Source organism: Centruroides sculpturatus, unplaced genomic scaffold (assembly GCF_000671375.1).
Source record: "Centruroides sculpturatus isolate CEXI.00-Female unplaced genomic scaffold, Cexi_2.0 scaffold424, whole genome shotgun sequence".
Classification (NCBI taxonomy): Eukaryota; Metazoa; Arthropoda; class Arachnida; order Scorpiones; family Buthidae; genus Centruroides; species Centruroides sculpturatus.
The window spans coordinates 373,836-394,891 of record NW_019384695.1 but is presented as its reverse complement, the minus strand read 5'-3'; the positions used below and the strand labels follow the sequence as shown (position 1 = coordinate 394,891).

Sequence of the window (21,056 nt, the reverse complement as noted above, 5' to 3'; positions counted from 1 at the left end):
AGCTCTTTGTCTGCTTTTTTGTAACAGAAACCGCCATATGTTCTAATATATTTTACTAATTTTTCTAATAAGCGTAAACATTGATAATTTACCTTACGGTGCGTCTTGTTAATTCTTAGTGAGTCCAACAGGCGCAATTGTGTTTTTTGTTATAATTCCATAAATATTTTATTATATTAATTTTGTAATGAAATATACTTGTCAGTATATTACTGATAAGCTAGCTTTACTTATTCAAGTGCGGTAATAAAGTTAATAATATAGACGAATACCGACAGATTTATAATTCACTTTAATTCAGCATTAAATCTAATTATGGTATATTTGAAGACGAAAATTTATATTAAGGAAGAGTGGATATAATAATAGAAAGTAATGTGTTACTGTCTACATATAGGATCTTCCGATACAGAACATCTGCACAAATTCAAAAGAAGCAGCTGGTTGTGTGTAGCGCTTTGTCATGCGATCCTATACTTTGAATGTCTACTATTGACTCTCGTAACAATGTGTATAAATTTCGATTTAATTCTCAAAAGAATTGAAAGTAATTTTTTCTCTTTTCCTTTTTAATTTTTGACAGTTTAACATTAACGACTGTTCAACCGCATCGGAGATTTTGATGCTCTTGCCGTAGCAACAAGATTTCTCGTAGTCATGGCAACTTCCATCCAAACTTGTCTTCCCAGCAACACTTGTAAACACGAGATACCTCTCAAGTCATCTACCAGGAGTCCAAACTTCCTACGTTATGGATATTCGAGTATGCCAAGACCTAATTCAGGTAAAAAATAATAATTTTTGAAATTTCGCAAATTGTTTTTGGATTATTATAAAAATAAAATAAAATTTAGTGTTTTTTTAAAAAAAAACTATTAAAAGCTCAACTTTTATTTGTAATTTTTAATAAAACTTTATACATTATTAATATAATAATGTTTATATGTACTATGGATCATTTTAAAAATTAAAACAGTGATCTGATCCTCTTTTATCTTATTTCTTATTTATTTATTTATAAAAGTAATTATTTTAAATTAATATTTTAGTTGGAATTTTTTGATAATTTTACAATAAATAAATAAAATAACAACAAAAAATGCAAAGTAAATTGCAGAAAATAGTGTATAGAAGATACTAGTAGTAAAACTTTTTTTATATTTTCAAGAAAAAAAAAAGTTGTATAATGAAAACTTTCATTTACTACAACTACTCAGATACATTGAATGAAAATTTATATGACAAATTTTCTTCTATTGTAATCGATCAGCCGGTTGAATAATGATTATGTTTATGTCTTCCTGTATTATTATGTTTCCGAAGAAATATTTTTCCTGATTTTGAAGAAAATAAGAAGAAGAAATTGTTTCTCTAAAAATTAAAGGAAAAAAAATGAAATTAATCTTTAATTAATCTAAATAATTTTAAGGTAAAAATTTCAGTACTATAATTTTAAAATTAATTAATGTTATCTGTCGTTTTAGATTATAAAAAGAGAGAAAAATGTTATAAAAAATTTTTAATTTCCTTATTTATGGTTAGGTTATTTTTTAAAATAAAAATTGATTTTTTTTTATTAACATGGTTAGACATAATTATTTTAACAGTAAAAATTCATAATTTATCCGTTAACAGTACAGCTTTATTATTATTATTTTAAAACTTACATCACGCAATAAAGATATTTTCCTATTTTTTAAAAATCTGATAATTCTTATACAGTAAATTAATCATTAAATATTTATTATGTTTTTATTCTAATTTAAAATGTTTTGATGTCTGTAGTCGTTATTATAACAATCTGAATTTTTAATAAGTAATTGGTTAAGGATATTTCGAAACGTAAATAATGCTAATTACCGGATTCTCTGTATCATATTGCAATCTCGTTAAATACATGCAATGGTAATTGTGCTTATTTTTTGAATATCATTTGTATTTTCCACGAATTGTGCTTACTGAAAATGACTTTTTTTTAATCCAAAAGAGGATATGAGTAATAAAATATAGATATATTAATATAATAGCAATTAATAGTATGCAAAATACAATTTATTTTATTACTTATATCCTCTTCTTAATTAACACTATACTAATTAAAAGCTTAAAAATTTATAAATAATCATATAAATTAAAAAACAAATTTAATTAAAATGAAAAAAAATTAGATATTATCTTTGAAACTATATATATAATAAAATTTAAATAATACGCATTTGAAATCTTAACTAAATAATAATTAAAATTATACTGTTTATAATACCCTTGCTAAATTAAAATTTTAGTAATAATATAGTATCTTTGAAATGACATTATTTTATATAAAACATATCTTTATATAGGTTTAAAAGTATGTTTTATAAAGTATCTTTTATAGTTTTTCAGGAAGCGAGGATACGCGACAGAACATGCTAGTTATATGTAGGTTATATATAGAAATTATCTCGTTCAGTTTCAACACGCGGTTAAGTGGGAAAATACAGGGTCAAATGCAGTTTGCATACACATATATATATCTATTATTCTTATATGTAAAATTTAAAAAAAAAAATTAATGTAGAGCAAAAATAGTTTTTTACTGTGAAATATATTAAGCTTATTTAGAGAAGTAATAAAATTAAAGATCGAAATAATTATTCTTTAACTGTAGATTAAATTAAAACTAAATAAATAAGATTATTAGAAAATATCATAATGTATTATTTAAATGTTTAATAAAAATATTAAAAATATTTCTGAAAATTTAGATAGTTCAAATAAGGATAACTTTTTAACAGCATAAATCAGCAGAATTATTAAGCAAATTATTTCAAAACTTTAAAACTTATTTTGATAGGTATATTTTGTAATTATAGTTATAACGACATTTATCCTATGTTAATTGTAATTTAATAACAGAATGCCGACTTTTTGTGGAATTAATAAAATACTACTATAGAAAAGCATCCAAAATCTTAAAATTATTAATAATTTCTAATTTATATTTTCTTTCAACTTCTTAAAATAAAATGCTTAAAATTAATACAGTATTTAAACTTTGAATGAAATATTTGAACTTTGATGAACTTTAATTGATCGTAACAAATTCATCTATTGACAATTGACTTAGCGATAATGTTACCATCGGTCATTAACGAAAATTTGATCCGTTGTAATTTGATTTTCATTTCAGTTTATTTTTATGGATTTTGTTAAGCTATATTTCTGACATTTAAGCTGTTCTATATCAATAAAATGACTGATGGCAACAAATTTTCATTCTAGTATCAAAATTGAAATTTCTATTAATGGTGGTGTCTGTTTATATGTTCTATTTACATATAACTGAAATGTTTGGGATTAATTATAATGAAATCTGTGAGAGTTAATGAATGAAATTTATTTAAGGAAACAGTGCCCAATTTTTATTAACTTTAATTTATTCATACTCTGTATTAAAAAAGCTATTGAAAGTTGAGGCTAAATATTAATTTTATCTTTATTTTAGAATGAAAAAAAAATTGCAAGTTGGAAGCTAAAACTTTACTTTAGTAAATTATTTTTTATTTGATGATTAATTATAATCCTAAATTTATTTTATATTTATTGTAACGCTTAAGTTATTGACATACATAGATAACTATATCCTATTTACAAAACTTCGATAACATAGGTTTCGGAATTAGATCATTATGTTTTACATATATTAAATTGTTTCGATACAATAAAAATTTGAATATTATGTAACGATAGATACACTTCCAAACGCATTATTTAGATTAAATAATGAATCCAGTGTATATACTTTAAATACATTATCATTTAATCTAATGTTATTTTTAGTAACGCTGAAATTACTAAAGATTGTGCGCTAATTCTCTTAAATCTTAATTTCAAAATAGTGAACTAATAAAACTTTGTTAGGAAGTCGAAAGAGCTGGAAGGAAGTAGTTAAACAAAGGAGAGATATACATCAAAATGTAAGAAAAATCATTAAAGAAAAAAATATGAATAATAAGTTCATTGGAAAAATTATGATAAGCGGATCTGAATAGATTTATTATTATTTTTTCATAAATGTATTGTTTCGATGATCCGATAAAGAATATTCTTGGTAGACTTTCCATTGCTTCAAGCCGCTAATTTGCAAATGTTAACACGCAAATCTAATAATCTTATTAAATATTCATTTCTCTCTTTATTGCAGTTAGCTGCTGACAAGAAGTTTAAATAGTTAACCAGCTTTATATTTTTATGTAATGTTTGTTAATTAATTAATAATCATGAAACATTTTGAAAACTTCACGACGTTTTATAGACTTCCGCAGAGACACTTACACCATGAAAGATATGGTATACAATTTTTAAATAAGAATCAAAAGATAGTCTGTAGCTCTTTATTATATTAGAGGATACATTTATTCGATTTGAGTTCGATGGATTTTTTTTAAATTTCAATGGTATATTGAGATGAAAAATTGATTAATTTGATTGTCTTTATTCGTCATATTCAACGAGTTTTTGAGTTCTAGACATCTTGTTAGTTTTTTTTCTGTTAAATTAATTGCATTTGAGCGCGCACAAAATTAGTGTTGAAATTTTATTTTTTTTTATCTCGCTACAATATCAAGTCTTTTTAAACTAGTTAAATTGATAAAGAAGATAGAACTTGTCTTCTTGGTGCCTATAGGGCGGAAAGAATAAAAAGAAAAGATAAAATTCGTATAAGGAACTGATAACATGAATTCATTCAAAGATTTATGTCAATTTGTAATATACAGCATGATTCACAGCTTTTGGTTTTCGTGTTTTAATTTTCAGAACAACGAATTAACAATATAAAATGAAAATTTAATTAGTATTACGTATATATTTTTGTCCATTATCTGGATTATTATTCTTCAAATTTTTAAATATAACGTTTAAAAAATGCCTAGAGTTTTGAACCGAAACCGAAACTGATCCAGCTTGGATGAGATGGTTTGAACTGTCTAAGAGTACGCATTATGTTTACCTTAATTAATCATTTGAAGAAACACATCGATCGATGAAATCATGCGAAAATTCCTATAGAGAGCTGTGTCGAATCTGATATGGTCCCTCACGATTTCATTACTTGATTTCTTTTCTATCATCTATATTGGACCATCCCTCAGCTGTTAGAGAAGTCTTGATTTCCAGTGATTTAAATAGGAGACTGTTTTATTTGATCGAATGTTCACGAAATCTATCTGAAAAAAATCTCGTTATGTTTGGATAAAGTTTGAATTATGAGTTCTTTCTTGTTTTTTTATATTAAGCTGTGCTAAGAAGATTATTAGCTTTATAGAGTACCCTATATTATACTGTAATCCTCATTGAATGACGATCCATGTGTGCTATCTGCAATTGACGATACTGTCCACTATAATATGTAATACACTATAATTTCATACATGACGACACTGTCTTCAGTGGCGCCAACTTATATGGGCTCTTGGGGCTCGGACCCACCTAATAATTTAAGTTCACAGGATAATTTATTTCTTTGTAATTTAGGTGTGGTAGCGTACTTCAATAATATTGTCCCGCCGTTTGTTTTTTTCGAATCACGTAGCTATTTTGAATGTGCACGAGGTCCACGCTAGAAATTCGGATCTGGAAGAAGTTTGACGAATTTATAAGAAATGCATTTAGAAGAAATACAGTTTGCAACACAACGCGCTCTTTAATGGCGACTAATCGTTTTTAGCACATTATTAATCAATGATTTTATAGTTTGAATATCCTAGTTTAGTAAAAGAAAGATGCAAAAGTTACAAGTACATTTTAATTTGTGGAACATTTCTTTAGAGTACCACATTGTTTTAGTAGCGATTTAAAACTGTACTAACCGTTGTACTGAAAAACATTTGGTATTTATAATATTTTGGTATTAGACAATTATATTTCGTAACTTAATCTAAATGTTTACGTGAATGTATAATATTAACCCCGGATTTGATTGATTTATATTTATTTTTTAGTCCCATTTTGAGCCCATCCAATATATTTAGACTTAGAGTTCATCATTCATGATACTCAAATGCCAAACTTCATGTGAAAATGTGCTAATCATATCCTGTCTAGAATCCATATTTCAGATTTCACATTTTAATCATATAAAAGAATTATATGAGAGATATAATTGCTGTCACAGTTTAGTTTTCATCAGCGTCAGTTAACAATTAGCCTTCCAATTAATTAAATTCTATTTCTTACATAGTTCAATTTTTTAATTTCAGAATTTTTATTCTGACGATCTTTACAGTATTATAGGCCTATATATGTTATAAAGATCGTCAGAATGGACATATATATATATATACATATCTTAGACACTTCGAATATTTCTTGCAAATTTGTTATAACATTTTCCACTTTTATCGTTTTTAATTCAATGAAAATGAAATGAAAATAAAAATAAATTTATCAAAATGTATTTAAAATCTAATTGCTAAAGTACAGATTCAAATATTTATATATGCATGATTTTTGTGTTAAAATATAGGCCTATCGCGATCCATTTGATGCATCATAAAAAATCTATTTTATGCATTGTTTTTGTTTGTATTTATATAATTGATTTTGACATTTTTCGCACCTGATTTATAGTAACGAAATGGTTTCCATTGAGATTCACATTAAAAAATCATGTGGCAAACTTATTTCTAAATATTTTAAACATTTTTTTTTTAATTTAGATAATTGAAGATACTTCTAATGTATGAGACCAAACTCACTACAGTTAACTTAATTGAAAACATTTTTAAGTATGAAACAAGTTTCATTTAAAAATGATTCATTATTTTCACGCAGTGATAATTATTGTTTTTTTTATTATTGAAGTTTTTTGCTTTTTTATTTTGGATCAAATAAAATAGTAATAATAATTTGTCCTCTTAACATAACATGCATCAATAAATTTCGTGTGTGTGTCTCTCTTTCTCTCTCTCTCTCTCTGTGTGTGTGTGTGTTGTGTGGTTTTTTTATGTTTCTGTTTAAATATTTATCTGTGAGATTTGAAAACTTGTGCGTTAAAATTAATAAAACATGGGAGTTTTTCTACGATATCACGTATTATTTATCGACAAAACACTTTATTCAGTTTAGAAATCAAATAAAAATAGAAAAAAAAGCAATATTATAGATTGGAGAAAATCGTATAAAAGTGGCTTCAATACTAAGCTTTATTTACGTTAGTTTTACGTTGAATGAACAATTTACACCATCAGTTTGTTTGTTTATTTTTTAACGTTGATATTAATATAGCAATTAACATTAATTGAATTAAATTAATCATCTACAGCTTCTACTAAGCATAACGTTAATTGACTTATTATCGATTTACGTAGAGGTTATTTTTACAAGAGACAACATACTTGATTATTGAACGGAGATTAAACTGACAAATTAAAACTTACAAGCCTGACTGATTGTCCATCAAAACTCATTATCGTCGCGAATTTCATTAACAAAAAATTAAAAAGATTTTACTTGAACATAACTGTAACGAAAATGGTTATTTTCACATGCTACTGATTAAATGCGACAATATTCCAAGAATCATCGATTGTGGGGAAAATAGCATTTGAAGGATTTCATTTCTGTAATTTAATCAGATTATTTTTGGTTGTTTTATTTCCCCCCCCGTTGTAAATAATAATTCAACGACACAAATCGAAAAATTGCGTTGAAGTGATTTATGAACAAATTTGATAAATAGACAGGCACCATTAAAAAATAATTTATTTCTACATGATTAAAAAGAAAACTAGTGTTTGATAAAAACAAAATCGATCCGCCACTTCCGAAATTTCGATTAAAATACTTTTGCTGTGTTATTTTTACGATCCAATGGTGTAACTATGGGGGAGTTAAGGCGTTAAAGTCTCGGTAAAAAAGTTTCTGGAGAAGATATTCTAAATATAATCCAACAGAAGTCTTGTAAGCTTGATATTGTATTATAAGAATACACATGATTACTGTAATTTAAGTTTGTTAGTCCCTACCAAACTTAATTCCTGGCTGCGTCAATGTTGTGATTACAAATTCTAAGATAGATATTTGATCTAATTCCATTATTAAAACTATCAGAACTTGAATAATGATTGTTAACTCTGAAATAACGTTACATTACTTGACCGGATGAACGTTAAATTACTTGTACTGGATGGAAGAGCTAAAAATAACAACCCTTAAATAAAATTTTAAGATGCCGAATTTTTAAAACTTCTAATTAGAATTTTTAGTGAATCGTACAAGAAAAAATTTTCCGTACTTAATATATTGATCGTAAGAGAAGTGAATTACTCTTATAATTTATAGTTTAGATTAATTTTTAATGTGCATATTTTAAACGTGTAAAATTCTAGTATTAAACTAGGAAATATGGACCATATATGAACATAATTAATCTTTGGAGAAGATGGTTCTATGTAAAAACGAAAAATATTTTTATCATCTTTATATAAAATTTTTTACGATTATTTGTAAATAATTTTGTGTTAGTGGGTAAATAATTATTTATAGTTATATCATATTTTATTATTTAAATAAAATATTTTTAAAATAATCGATATACCGTACACTGGAACTTTTGTTATTACTATTATTCTCTGGAATAGCTTCTGTTTCTTTGAAATTAAAAATACTTGGATAAATTATTTCCATTTCTATGTTTCCCAGAGGACAGACTTCTAGGAAGATTGTTTATTATACTCTTATATAATAAATATAACAGTATAACAAATCTTCTCGAAGCTTATTCCTTTTTTAATGTACAGTACTTCTAATATATTACTACGACCTTTAAATATTCTTTCTACTGTATATACGGAAATTATTTAGATAAGAATTTTAATTATATTTATTATAATAAAAATAATTAAACACAAAATTTTTTTTATAATTATATTAAGAAATACTGCGAAATAGATTAATTTAGATATTTTAATTGTGTTTCCTGTTGACAAGAATACTCTAGAATTAAAGTAAAACTACTAAATGTTAAACGCTTTTGTGTTAAAACGTTAGGGATGGTGTTCAGTTGTCCTTTAGCAATTTGTAAATAATAAAATAAATAAATAAATTTTGTCGCCTTCGAAGCCTAGAAATATAAACTATATTTGAGTTTTAGAAACAAGCCTTCCAGAACTAGACTGACATAAACCCTGAAGGCGTATTTTTGACTTAGTTTTACACTGGATAGTTTGATTTTCCAGTTGGTTGGCTTGTTTTTTTTTATTTCCTTCTATACGTCTGCATTGGGAGAAGACAAAAGATGTTTTTAGCATTATAAGTAAGGATTTAAAAAGCTAAAAATATCTTTTTGGCTCTTTGAAGAAATTAAAAAAAGTTCTCGATTTCAAGTTCATATTAATTTTTTCTTTCGGGGAAAGGATCTTGTTCCTTTCCTACAAGTCATTATAAATTCCTAATTTTTAAAAATTTTCAAGGTTTTAACTTAAATGGTTTATTATTTTAAGTAAGGCTAAGTTAAAACCTTGAAGATTTTTAAAAATTAGGAATAATAAACCATTTATTTCATATATTAGTATTATATTATATGATAGGAATGCGTTATAATGTACAATAAAAAAATATGTTTTTTTTTATTGTGCATTGTAATGCGTTTCTATCATATAATAGTATATTAAATTAATTCATACAATTTGAAATCTAATTTATATTTAAAAAATATAGATATATATATTATATTGAGAATTTATCATGTAGTTAGTGTTTAGCATTATTTTTAAAATTAATAATTACCTAAAATTTATTAAATTTAATTAAATTAATTTAATTAAAAATCAATAAACAATTTAATTAAAGTTGATATAACTTTTTTTTTATTGCGTTTAACCAGAATAGTTTTAGATATTAATTAGTGTTCTCTTAATTAAAACTATTCTCATTGGTTATTGTTTTTTTCAGTTATTATTGGTTGTAAATACTGATATACATCAGGTTTTAATCATAAGAAGAGAATAATGATTAATATAAAAAAAAATTCATTAATAATTTAAATAAGAAAAATATATTTAAAAATGAATCTCTTCTTTTTAAGAAGAAAAATTATCTGGATTTAACTAAATAGTGAATTAAAGTAGGCTAATTAATATAAACTAATTTTTTTTTTACTCTCATTTAAATTAATACTAAACGATCTCCATTTTTGTTTTTAATTAGAAAATAGGCAAAATTAATTTTAATAGAGTTTAGTTTTGTAATTAGGAAATTATATTACACAATTTTGTTTAATCATCAAGTATTACTTGTGTAAAAATCTGTTTGTAATGATATTCGGATTTAAACCTGTTTATTTGCGATTGCAATAAGCAGATTTTCTCATTGTATTTTAGATACATTAGCCCGGAATTGTGATGCAAAACTTATGACGTACGATATTTTAACCTATCAAGTAATCGAAATGAACTTTTAGTATCGTTCGGTCTTTAAAGTTAATTTAGATGCGCTCTACATATCAAGAGTAATGTTTAACCTTGTTTATAAAAAAAAAAAAAAAATAGTTTATTGCCTGATGCAAAACAATGCGATAAAATATTTTAGCTAATCGCGACCATCATAGATCTTCATTTGATTTTCGGCTTAAGCGCGTTTTTTACATTCCAAAAAAAACGTCAGATAATTTTATGATTTCGAAGATATATATATATACTTATTTATAAAAGGAATTTAAAATCTGAAAATAAGGTATTTTTTTGCGGAACTGTCCCACTAATGTAACGGACCGAAGTACAGATGCGAATCTTGCAGATGATAATTATGGTAAATTAGCCGAAACGACGGAAGCACCCTTCGTATCCAAATAGCCGAGATGAAGCAACTGTTAAAAATTTCGAAATAAAACGTCATTTATCCGATTTTTTTTTTTTCTTCTTTTTTTTGCTTATGACAATGACAATAAAATCCACACGAAAATGACTGTACTTCAGTTTTTCACTTACTCGTAGATATTTGAAAATCGCTTTAATGAAAATTAAACAAACGACTAAAATGCAATTAAATTTATTAACGTATAATTAATAATACATAGAACTTTGCGAAAAATCTAAATTAACAAATCATGTTTGAAAATCGGAGTCGACGAGTCGCGTAATATTAACATTGTTCGATATCACCGGTTTGATGCCAAATCGTTCTCACGTTAAAATCATAAATATCGATCAAGTAATATGTGGCCAACCATATATTGTGACTAAAGCTTATTTTTATAGAGGTTAATATATTACAATATAATAAAAATTTCCTTTCTGCTGTATTTCGGGAATAATATTTCTTGTAATCCGTTCTATTTTTGTTACATAAATGTAATTGTAATACTTCCCCTTTCAATATATCATGTTATCGGTTTCTTTGAGTTATATATACGTACTAAAGACACGTGTATTAAATAAATTAGCTCATTTAATTATAATTTTGACGAATTAATGCATTTTTGATGTTAAATTATCCACGAACTGTCCAGCATTAACACACAAGTCCGAATTTGCCTAATTCCATTAATTTATGTATTATAGTTTTCTTCTTCTCTTCAATATTATATTTATACTGCAGTAAAGTTTTTGAATAAATTTTTATTCGTTGGCTGAGAGTTTTTATAGAATATTTCTATATTCCCGATAGAGAAAACTTAATTCATTTTCGCTTTCTAGAATTGAAAGAAGAAAAATTTTTTCATATAATCGACAGTAATTATTTTATAGCATTAACTACAATAAAAGTCTTGGAAGTCCTGTTAATCTTACGTAATAAATTACAATGATTACTGCTTTAGGTAATTATTATCTATTTAACGATTAAGTCATTGATAGAATAAATTACAGTCGGGCGATTTATTTATTGACTGGCTAGTAAGTCCACTGCGAGACGAGTCGACGACCCAGGCGACTCAACCAGTTTTTACGCGTTCGCTGACCCACCCCTCAAGTTCTATATTGTATTTTGGCCGTTCTTTATAATTTTTAAATTCAAAATTTATGAAAAATATAATTATTCTTATAGCTAAACAGAGTTAACGAAATAAAGTTTCCGTCCACAGTTCTATGTATTTTATTAACACTTCGTTATTTATAACGAAAGGTGTACAGATGTAGCACGTCTTCGAACTGTACATAATTTGTTAACTGTCTGAAAGTTCTTAAGTTTGGCGCCTTCTTCTTCTCGTTAGCTTTTTTTGGACTGTGAAATCATTTCATGTTTTCGTATATTAATGTACGAATTAAAAATTTATGCGATCAGCTTTAAGTTAAAAAAAATTACTTTCTGTTCGACTACTACTTCACGTTTTATTTGGTTAGTGATATTATCTCCAGACAACATAATTCTTTATTTATCTCACTTCTAAATAAGGAAAGATGTAATCGTGGAAGGAGCAAAAGCAGAATGTGTGAAAGAGATTTCCTGAGAATTTAATAGAATACGTAAAACTGCAACCGGCTACTAGGTAAAAACCACAAAAAATTAAAAAGTTATTGCACGAAGAATCGAAACCTGTACACAGACTTAACACAGAAAAGACAACCACAGTATTTAATGAAGTCAACGTTATTCAAAATGGCAAAGTTGCCATTGTATGTTACAAAACTTGACCTTTCCAAGCATTCTATTAAATTTTATTCCAAAAATTTGATCAGGATAAAATTATATAGAATTTAAGAAATTTTTTTAATCACAATTTTTAATATAAAACCTCGGCATAACAGTCAAGTTGATTTATTAAAAATTATTTGAGAAAAGTTTGGTACAAATTTTATTGTCCTTTGATACAGAAATATCACCTTGTGTTGCTCTTGATAGGAACTGATCTCGAATTAATAAGCATAGCCAATTATGAATCCTTCAGAATGTTTTTATTTTGACACTCTTGGTCATTATGATAGACTTGATAGAGCGTAGCGTAACGAACTTAATGAACAAAAATTTTCAGACATACAAATAGAGTGCGCCGCACTGACGACCGGTTCCATTTTTTTTAACTCATTGATTCCATTTGTTCAATGAAAGAGTCGCTTAGCAACCACGTAAATGTCCGTATATCACGAAAACTCTTAGTACAGACGTTCATAAATTTTGATTCCGATTTCGAAATACGTCTAGAAATGTATTTAGATTGTTATAGGAGGGATTAAAAATTTTTTTGCGGTTTATGACCGTATCCCGCAAGGTTACTTTGTTAAATCGGATTTTATTGGCTAAAAAATTTAATTAATAATAAATAAACAGTTTGCATATCGTTAATAAATTTTTAGTAACTAGTTTTCGTCAGTACGTTTCGCGTGGTTAAGAATACTTTACACCTCGTTACTTCTGTCTTACTTATTTGACGACTTTCATTGGTTTTTCTCACCTACAATAGATTTTCTGTACGACTTGATTTGTATCGTTTCAATATAAAAAGAATTCATTTTCTACAATATTTTTTTTTCCCTTCTCTTCTCTTCCAATTTCTTCTATGATTGCGTCACGCGTGATTCACGTTAAAGACATGCCGACGCAAGCGTGACGGGTGGAGTTCGAACCAGTTCGCACCTTACAGATCACCTTGTATAGGTCACGGGACCGGAAGAAGTATCGTCTTGGAATAAATAGTACTACTAGCGGAACACGTGTTGAGTCAGTAACACAGCGTATGTTTTGTTTAGTAGCATTTTGGATGCGTCATGTTCTTATATCAAGGTGGGCTTTTGGTTTATGAGAAATAATTGATCAAATTATATATAGAATTATCGTTTTTTTTAAATAAATCTCCTGCTGAAATATGCTGGATTTTATAAATTTTAGCGTTTTATTAATACTAAATTATTAATATTTTCTAATCAATNAGATCGAAATAATTATTCTTTAACTGTAGATTAAATTAAAACTAAATAAATAAGATTATTAGAAAATATCATAATGTATTATTTAAATGTTTAATAAAAATATTAAAAATATTTCTGAAAATTTAGATAGTTCAAATAAGGATAACTTTTTAACAGCATAAATCAGCAGAATTATTAAGCAAATTATTTCAAAACTTTAAAACTTATTTTGATAGGTATATTTTGTAATTATAGTTATAACGACATTTATCCTATGTTAATTGTAATTTAATAACAGAATGCCGACTTTTTGTGGAATTAATAAAATACTACTATAGAAAAGCATCCAAAATCTTAAAATTATTAATAATTTCTAATTTATATTTTCTTTCAACTTCTTAAAATAAAATGCTTAAAATTAATACAGTATTTAAACTTTGAATGAAATATTTGAACTTTGATGAACTTTAATTGATCGTAACAAATTCATCTATTGACAATTGACTTAGCGATAATGTTACCATCGGTCATTAACGAAAATTTGATCCGTTGTAATTTGATTTTCATTTCAGTTTATTTTTATGGATTTTGTTAAGCTATATTTCTGACATTTAAGCTGTTCTATATCAATAAAATGACTGATGGCAACAAATTTTCATTCTAGTATCAAAATTGAAATTTCTATTAATGGTGGTGTCTGTTTATATGTTCTATTTACATATAACTGAAATGTTTGGGATTAATTATAATGAAATCTGTGAGAGTTAATGAATGAAATTTATTTAAGGAAACAGTGCCCAATTTTTATTAACTTTAATTTATTCATACTCTGTATTAAAAAAGCTATTGAAAGTTGAGGCTAAATATTAATTTTATCTTTATTTTAGAATGAAAAAAAATTGCAAGTTGGAAGCTAAAACTTTACTTTAGTAAATTATTTTTTATTTGATGATTAATTATAATCCTAAATTTATTTTATATTTATTGTAACGCTTAAGTTATTGACATACATAGATAACTATATCCTATTTACAAAACTTCGATAACATAGGTTTCGGAATTAGATCATTATGTTTTACATATATTAAATTGTTTCGATACAATAAAAATTTGAATATTATGTAACGATAGATACACTTCCAAACGCATTATTTAGATTAAATAATGAATCCAGTGTATATACTTTAAATACATTATCATTTAATCTAATGTTATTTTTAGTAACGCTGAAATTACTAAAGATTGTGCGCTAATTCTCTTAAATCTTAATTTCAAAATAGTGAACTAATAAAACTTTGTTAGGAAGTCGAAAGAGCTGGAAGGAAGTAGTTAAACAAAGGAGAGATATACATCAAAATGTAAGAAAAATCATTAAAGAAAAAAATATGAATAATAAGTTCATTGGAAAAATTATGATAAGCGGATCTGAATAGATTTATTATTATTTTTTCATAAATGTATTGTTTCGATGATCCGATAAAGAATATTCTTGGTAGACTTTCCATTGCTTCAAGCCGCTAATTTGCAAATGTTAACACGCAAATCTAATAATCTTATTAAATATTCATTTCTCTCTTTATTGCAGTTAGCTGCTGACAAGAAGTTTAAATAGTTAACCAGCTTTATATTTTTATGTAATGTTTGTTAATTAATTAATAATCATGAAACATTTTGAAAACTTCACGACGTTTTATAGACTTCCGCACAGACACTTACACCATGAAAGATATGGTATACAATTTTTAAATAAGAATCAAAAGATAGTCTGTAGCTCTTTATTATATTAGAGGATACATTTATTCCATTTGAGTTCGATGGATTTTTTTAAATTTCAATGGTATATTGAGATGAAAAATTGATTAATTTGATTGTCTTTATTCGTCATATTCAACGAGTTTTTGAGTTCTAGACATCTTGTTAGTTTTTTTTCTGTTAAATTAATTGCATTTGAGCGCGCACAAAATTAGTGTTGAAATTTTATTTTTTTTTATCTCGCTACAATATCAAGTCTTTTTAAACTAGTTAAATTGATAAAGAAGATAGAACTTGTCTTCTTGGTGCCTATAGGGCGGAAAGAATAAAAAGAAAAGATAAAATTCGTATAAGGAACTGATAACATGAATTCATTCAAAGATTTATGTCAATTTGTAATATACAGCATGATTCACAGCTTTTGGTTTTCGTGTTTTAATTTTCAGAACAACGAATTAACAATATAAAATGAAAATTTAATTAGTATTACGTATATATTTTTGTCCATTATCTGGATTATTATTCTTCAAATTTTTAAATATAACGTTTAAAAAATGCCTAGAGTTTTGAACCGAAACCGAAACTGATCCAGCTTGGATGAGATGGTTTGAACTGTCTAAGAGTACGCATTATGTTTAACTTAATTAATCATTTGAAGAAACACATCGATCGATGAAATCATGCAAAAATTCCTATAGAGAGCAGTATCGAATCTGATATGGTCCCTCACGATTTCATTACTTGATTTTTTTTCTATCATCTATATTGGACCATCCCTCAGCTGTTAGAGAAGTTTTGATTTCCAGTGATTTAAATAGGAGACTGTTTTATTTGATCGAATGTTCACGAAATCTATCTGAAGAAAATCTCGTTATGTTTGGATAAAGTTTGAATTATGAGTTCTTTCTTGTTTTTTATATTAAGCTGTGCTAAGAAGATTATTAGCTTTATAGAGTACCCTATATTATACTGTAATCCTCATTGAATGACGATCCATGTGTGCTATCTGCAATTGACGATACTGTCCACTATAATATGTAATACACTATAATTTCATACATGACGACACTGTCTTCAGTGGCGCCAACTTATATGGGCTCTTGGGGCTCGGACCCACCTAATAATTTAAGTTCACAGGATAATTTATTTCTTTGTAATTTAGGTTTGGTAGCGTACTTCAACAATATTGTCCCGCCGTTTGTTTTTTTCGAATCACGTAGCTATTTTGAATGTGCACGAGGTCCACGCTAGAAATTCGGATCTGGAAGAAGTTTGACGAATTTATAAGAAATGCATTTAGAAGAAATACAGTTTGCAACACAATGCGCTCTTTAATGGCGACTAATCGTTTTTAGCACATTATTAATCAATGATTTTATAGTTTGAATATCCTAGTTTAGTAAAAGAAAGATGCAAAAGTTACAAGTACATTTTAATTTGTGGAACATTTCTTTAGAGTACCACATTGTTTTAGTAGCGATTTAAAACTGTACTAACCGTTGTACTGAAAAACATTTGGTATTTATAATATTTTGGTATTAGACAATTATATTTCGTAACTTAATCTAAATGTTTACGTGAATGTATAATATTAACCCCGGATTTGATTGATTTATATTTATTTTTTAGTCCCATTTTGAGCCCATCCAATATATTTAGACTTAGAGTTCATCATTCATGATACTCAAATGCCAAACTTCATGTGAAAATGTGCTAATCATATCCTGTCTAGAATCCATATTTCAGATTTCACATTTTAATCATATAAAAGAATTATATGAGAGATATAATTGCTGTCACAGTTTAGTTTTCATCAGCGTCAGTTAACAATTAGCCTTCCAATTAATTAAATTCTATTTCTTACATAGTTCAATTTTTTAATTTCAGAATTTTTATTCTGACGATCTTTACAGTATTATAGGCCTATATATGTTATAAAGATCGTCAGAATGGACATATATATATATATACATATCTTAGACACTTCGAATATTTCTTGCAAATTTGTTATAACATTTTCCACTTTTATCGTTTTTAATTCAATGAAAATGAAATGAAAATAAAAATAAATTTATCAAAATGTATTTAAAATCTAATTGCTAAAGTACAGATTCAAATATTTATATATGCATGATTTTTGTGTTAAAATATAGGCCTATCGCGATCCATTTGATGCATCATAAAAAATCTATTTTATGCATTGTTTTTGTTTGTATTTATATAATTGATTTTGACATTTTTCGCACCTGATTTATAGTAACGAAATGGTTTCCATTGAGATTCACATTAAAAAATCATGTGGCAAACTTATTTCTAAATATTTTAAACATTTTTTTTTTAATTTAGATAATTGAAGATACTTCTAATGTATGAGACCAAACTCACTACAGTTAACTTAATTGAAAACATTTTTAAGTATGAAACAAGTTTCATTTAAAAATGATTCATTATTTTCACGCAGTGATAATTATTGTTTTTTTTATTATTGAAGTTTTTTGCTTTTTTATTTTGGATCAAATAAAATAGTAATAATAATTTGTCCTCTTAACATAACATGCATCAATAAATTTCGTGTGTGTGTCTCTCTTTCTCTCTCTCTCTCTCTGTGTGTGTGTGTGTTGTGTGGTTTTTTTATGTTTCTGTTTAAATATTTATCTGTGAGATTTGAAAACTTGTGCGTTAAAATTAATAAAACATGGGAGTTTTTCTACGATATCACGTATTATTTATCGACAAAACACTTTATTCAGTTTAGAAATCAAATAAAAATAGAAAAAAAAGCAATATTATAGATTGGAGAAAATCGTATAAAAGTGGCTTCAATACTAAGCTTTATTTACGTTAGTTTTACGTTGAATGAACAATTTACACCATCAGTTTGTTTGTTTATTTTTTAACGTTGATATTAATATAGCAATTAACATTAATTGAATTAAATTAATCATCTACAGCTTCTACTAAGCATAACGTTAATTGACTTATTATCGATTTACGTAGAGGTTATTTTTACAAGAGACAACATACTTGATTATTGAACGGAGATTAAACTGACAAATTAAAACTTACAAGCCTGACTGATTGTCCATCAAAACTCATTATCGTCGCGAATTTCATTAACAAAAAATTAAAAAGATTTTACTTGAACATAACTGTAACGAAAATGGTTATTTTCACATGCTACTGATTAAATGCGACAATATTCCAAGAATCATCGATTGTGGGGAAAATAGCATTTGAAGGATTTCATTTCTGTAATTTAATCAGATTATTTTTGGTTGTTTTATTTCCCCCCCCGTTGTAAATAATAATTCAACGACACAAATCGAAAAATTGCGTTGAAGTGATTTATGAACAAATTTGATAAATAGACAGGCACCATTAAAAAATAATTTATTTCTACATGATTAAAAAGAAAACTAGTGTTTGATAAAAACAAAATCGATCCGCCACTTCCGAAATTTCGATTAAAATACTTTTGCTGTGTTATTTTTACGATCCAATGGTGTAACTATGGGGGAGTTAAGGCGTTAAAGTCTCGGTAAAAAAGTTTCTGGAGAAGATATTCTAAATATAATCCAACAGAAGTCTTGTAAGCTTGATATTGTATTATAAGAATACACATGATTACTGTAATTTAAGTTTGTTAGTCCCTACCAAACTTAATTCCTGGCTGCGTCAATGTTGTGATTACAAATTCTAAGATAGATATTTGATCTAATTCCATTATTAAAACTATCAGAACTTGAATAATGATTGTTAACTCTGAAATAACGTTACATTACTTGACCGGATGAACGTTAAATTACTTGTACTGGATGGAAGAGCTAAAAATAACAACCCTTAAATAAAATTTTAAGATGCCGAATTTTTAAAACTTCTAATTAGAATTTTTAGTGAATCGTACAAGAAAAAATTTTCCGTACTTAATATATTGATCGTAAGAGAAGTGAATTACTCTTATAATTTATAGTTTAGATTAATTTTTAATGTGCATATTTTAAACGTGTAAAATTCTAGTATTAAACTAGGAAATATGGACCATATATGAACATAATTAATCTTTGGAGAAGATGGTTCTATGTAAAAACGAAAAATATTTTTATCATCTTTATATAAAATTTTTTACGATTATTTGTAAATAATTTTGTGTTAGTGGGTAAATAATTATTTATAGTTATATCATATTTTATTATTTAAATAAAATATTTTTAAAATAATCGATATACCGTACACTGGAACTTTTGTTATTACTATTATTCTCTGGAATAGCTTCTGTTTCTTTGAAATTAAAAATACTTGGATAAATTATTTCCATTTCTATGTTTCCCAGAGGACAGACTTCTAGGAAGATTGTTTATTATACTCTTATATAATAAATATAACAGTATAACAAATCTTCTCGAAGCTTATTCCTTTTTTAATGTACAGTACTTCTAATATATTACTACGACCTTTAAATATTCTTTCTACTGTATATACGGAAATTATTTAGATAAGAATTTTAATTATATTTATTATAATAAAAATAATTAAACACAAAATTTTTTTTATAATTATATTAAGAAATACTGCGAAATAGATTAATTTAGATATTTTAATTGTGTTTCCTGTTGACAAGAATACTCTAGAATTAAAGTAAAACTACTAAATGTTAAACGCTTTTGTGTTAAAACGTTAGGGATGGTGTTCAGTTGTCCTTTAGCAATTTGTAAATAATAAAATAAATAAATAAATTTTGTCGCCTTCGAAGCCTAGAAATATAAACTATATTTGAGTTTTAGAAACAAGCCTTCCAGAACTAGACTGACATAAACCCTGAAGGCGTATTTTTGACTTAGTTTTACACTGGATAGTTTGATTTTCCAGTTGGTTGGCTTGTTTTTTTTTATTTCCTTCTATACGTCTGCATTGGGAGAAGACAAAAGATGTTTTTAGCATTATAAGTAAGGATTTAAAAAGCTAAAAATATCTTTTTGGCTCTTTGAAGAAATTAAAAAAAGTTCTCGATTTCAAGTTCATATTAATTTTTTCTTTCGGGGAAAGGATCTTGTTCCTTTCCTACAAGTCATTATAAATTCCTAATTTTTAAAAATTTTCAAGGTTTTAACTTAAATGGTTTATTATTTTAAGTAAGGCTAAGTTAAAACCTTGAAGATTTTTAAAAATTAGGAATAATAAACCATTTATTTCATATATTAGTATTATATTATATGATAGGAATGCGTTATAATGTACAATAAAAAAATATGTTTTTTTTTATTGTGCATTGTAATGCGTTTCTATCATATAATAGTATATTAAATTAATTCATACAATTTGAAATCTAATTTATATTTAAAAAATATAGATATATATATTATATTGAGAATTTATCATGTAGTTAGTGTTTAGCATTATTTTTAAAATTAATAATTACCTAAAATTTATTAAATTTAATTAAATTAATTTAATTAAAAATCAATAAACAATTTAATTAAA

General features: G+C 25.9%; 1 protein-coding gene across 2 annotated transcripts in view; it reads left to right on the top strand.

Moving 5' to 3' along the window:
- Positions 1-21,056, top strand: part of LOC111627425 — a 55,629-nt gene that overhangs the window by 16,018 nt on the left and 18,555 nt on the right. For both annotated transcript variants that reach the window (XM_023370990.1, XM_023370992.1), the window contains exon 2: positions 584-784. In XM_023370990.1, coding sequence (XP_023226758.1) covers positions 658-784 — 127 coding nt within the window. In that variant the 5' untranslated portion in view covers positions 584-657. The remainder of the gene's footprint in view (positions 1-583; positions 785-21,056) is intronic.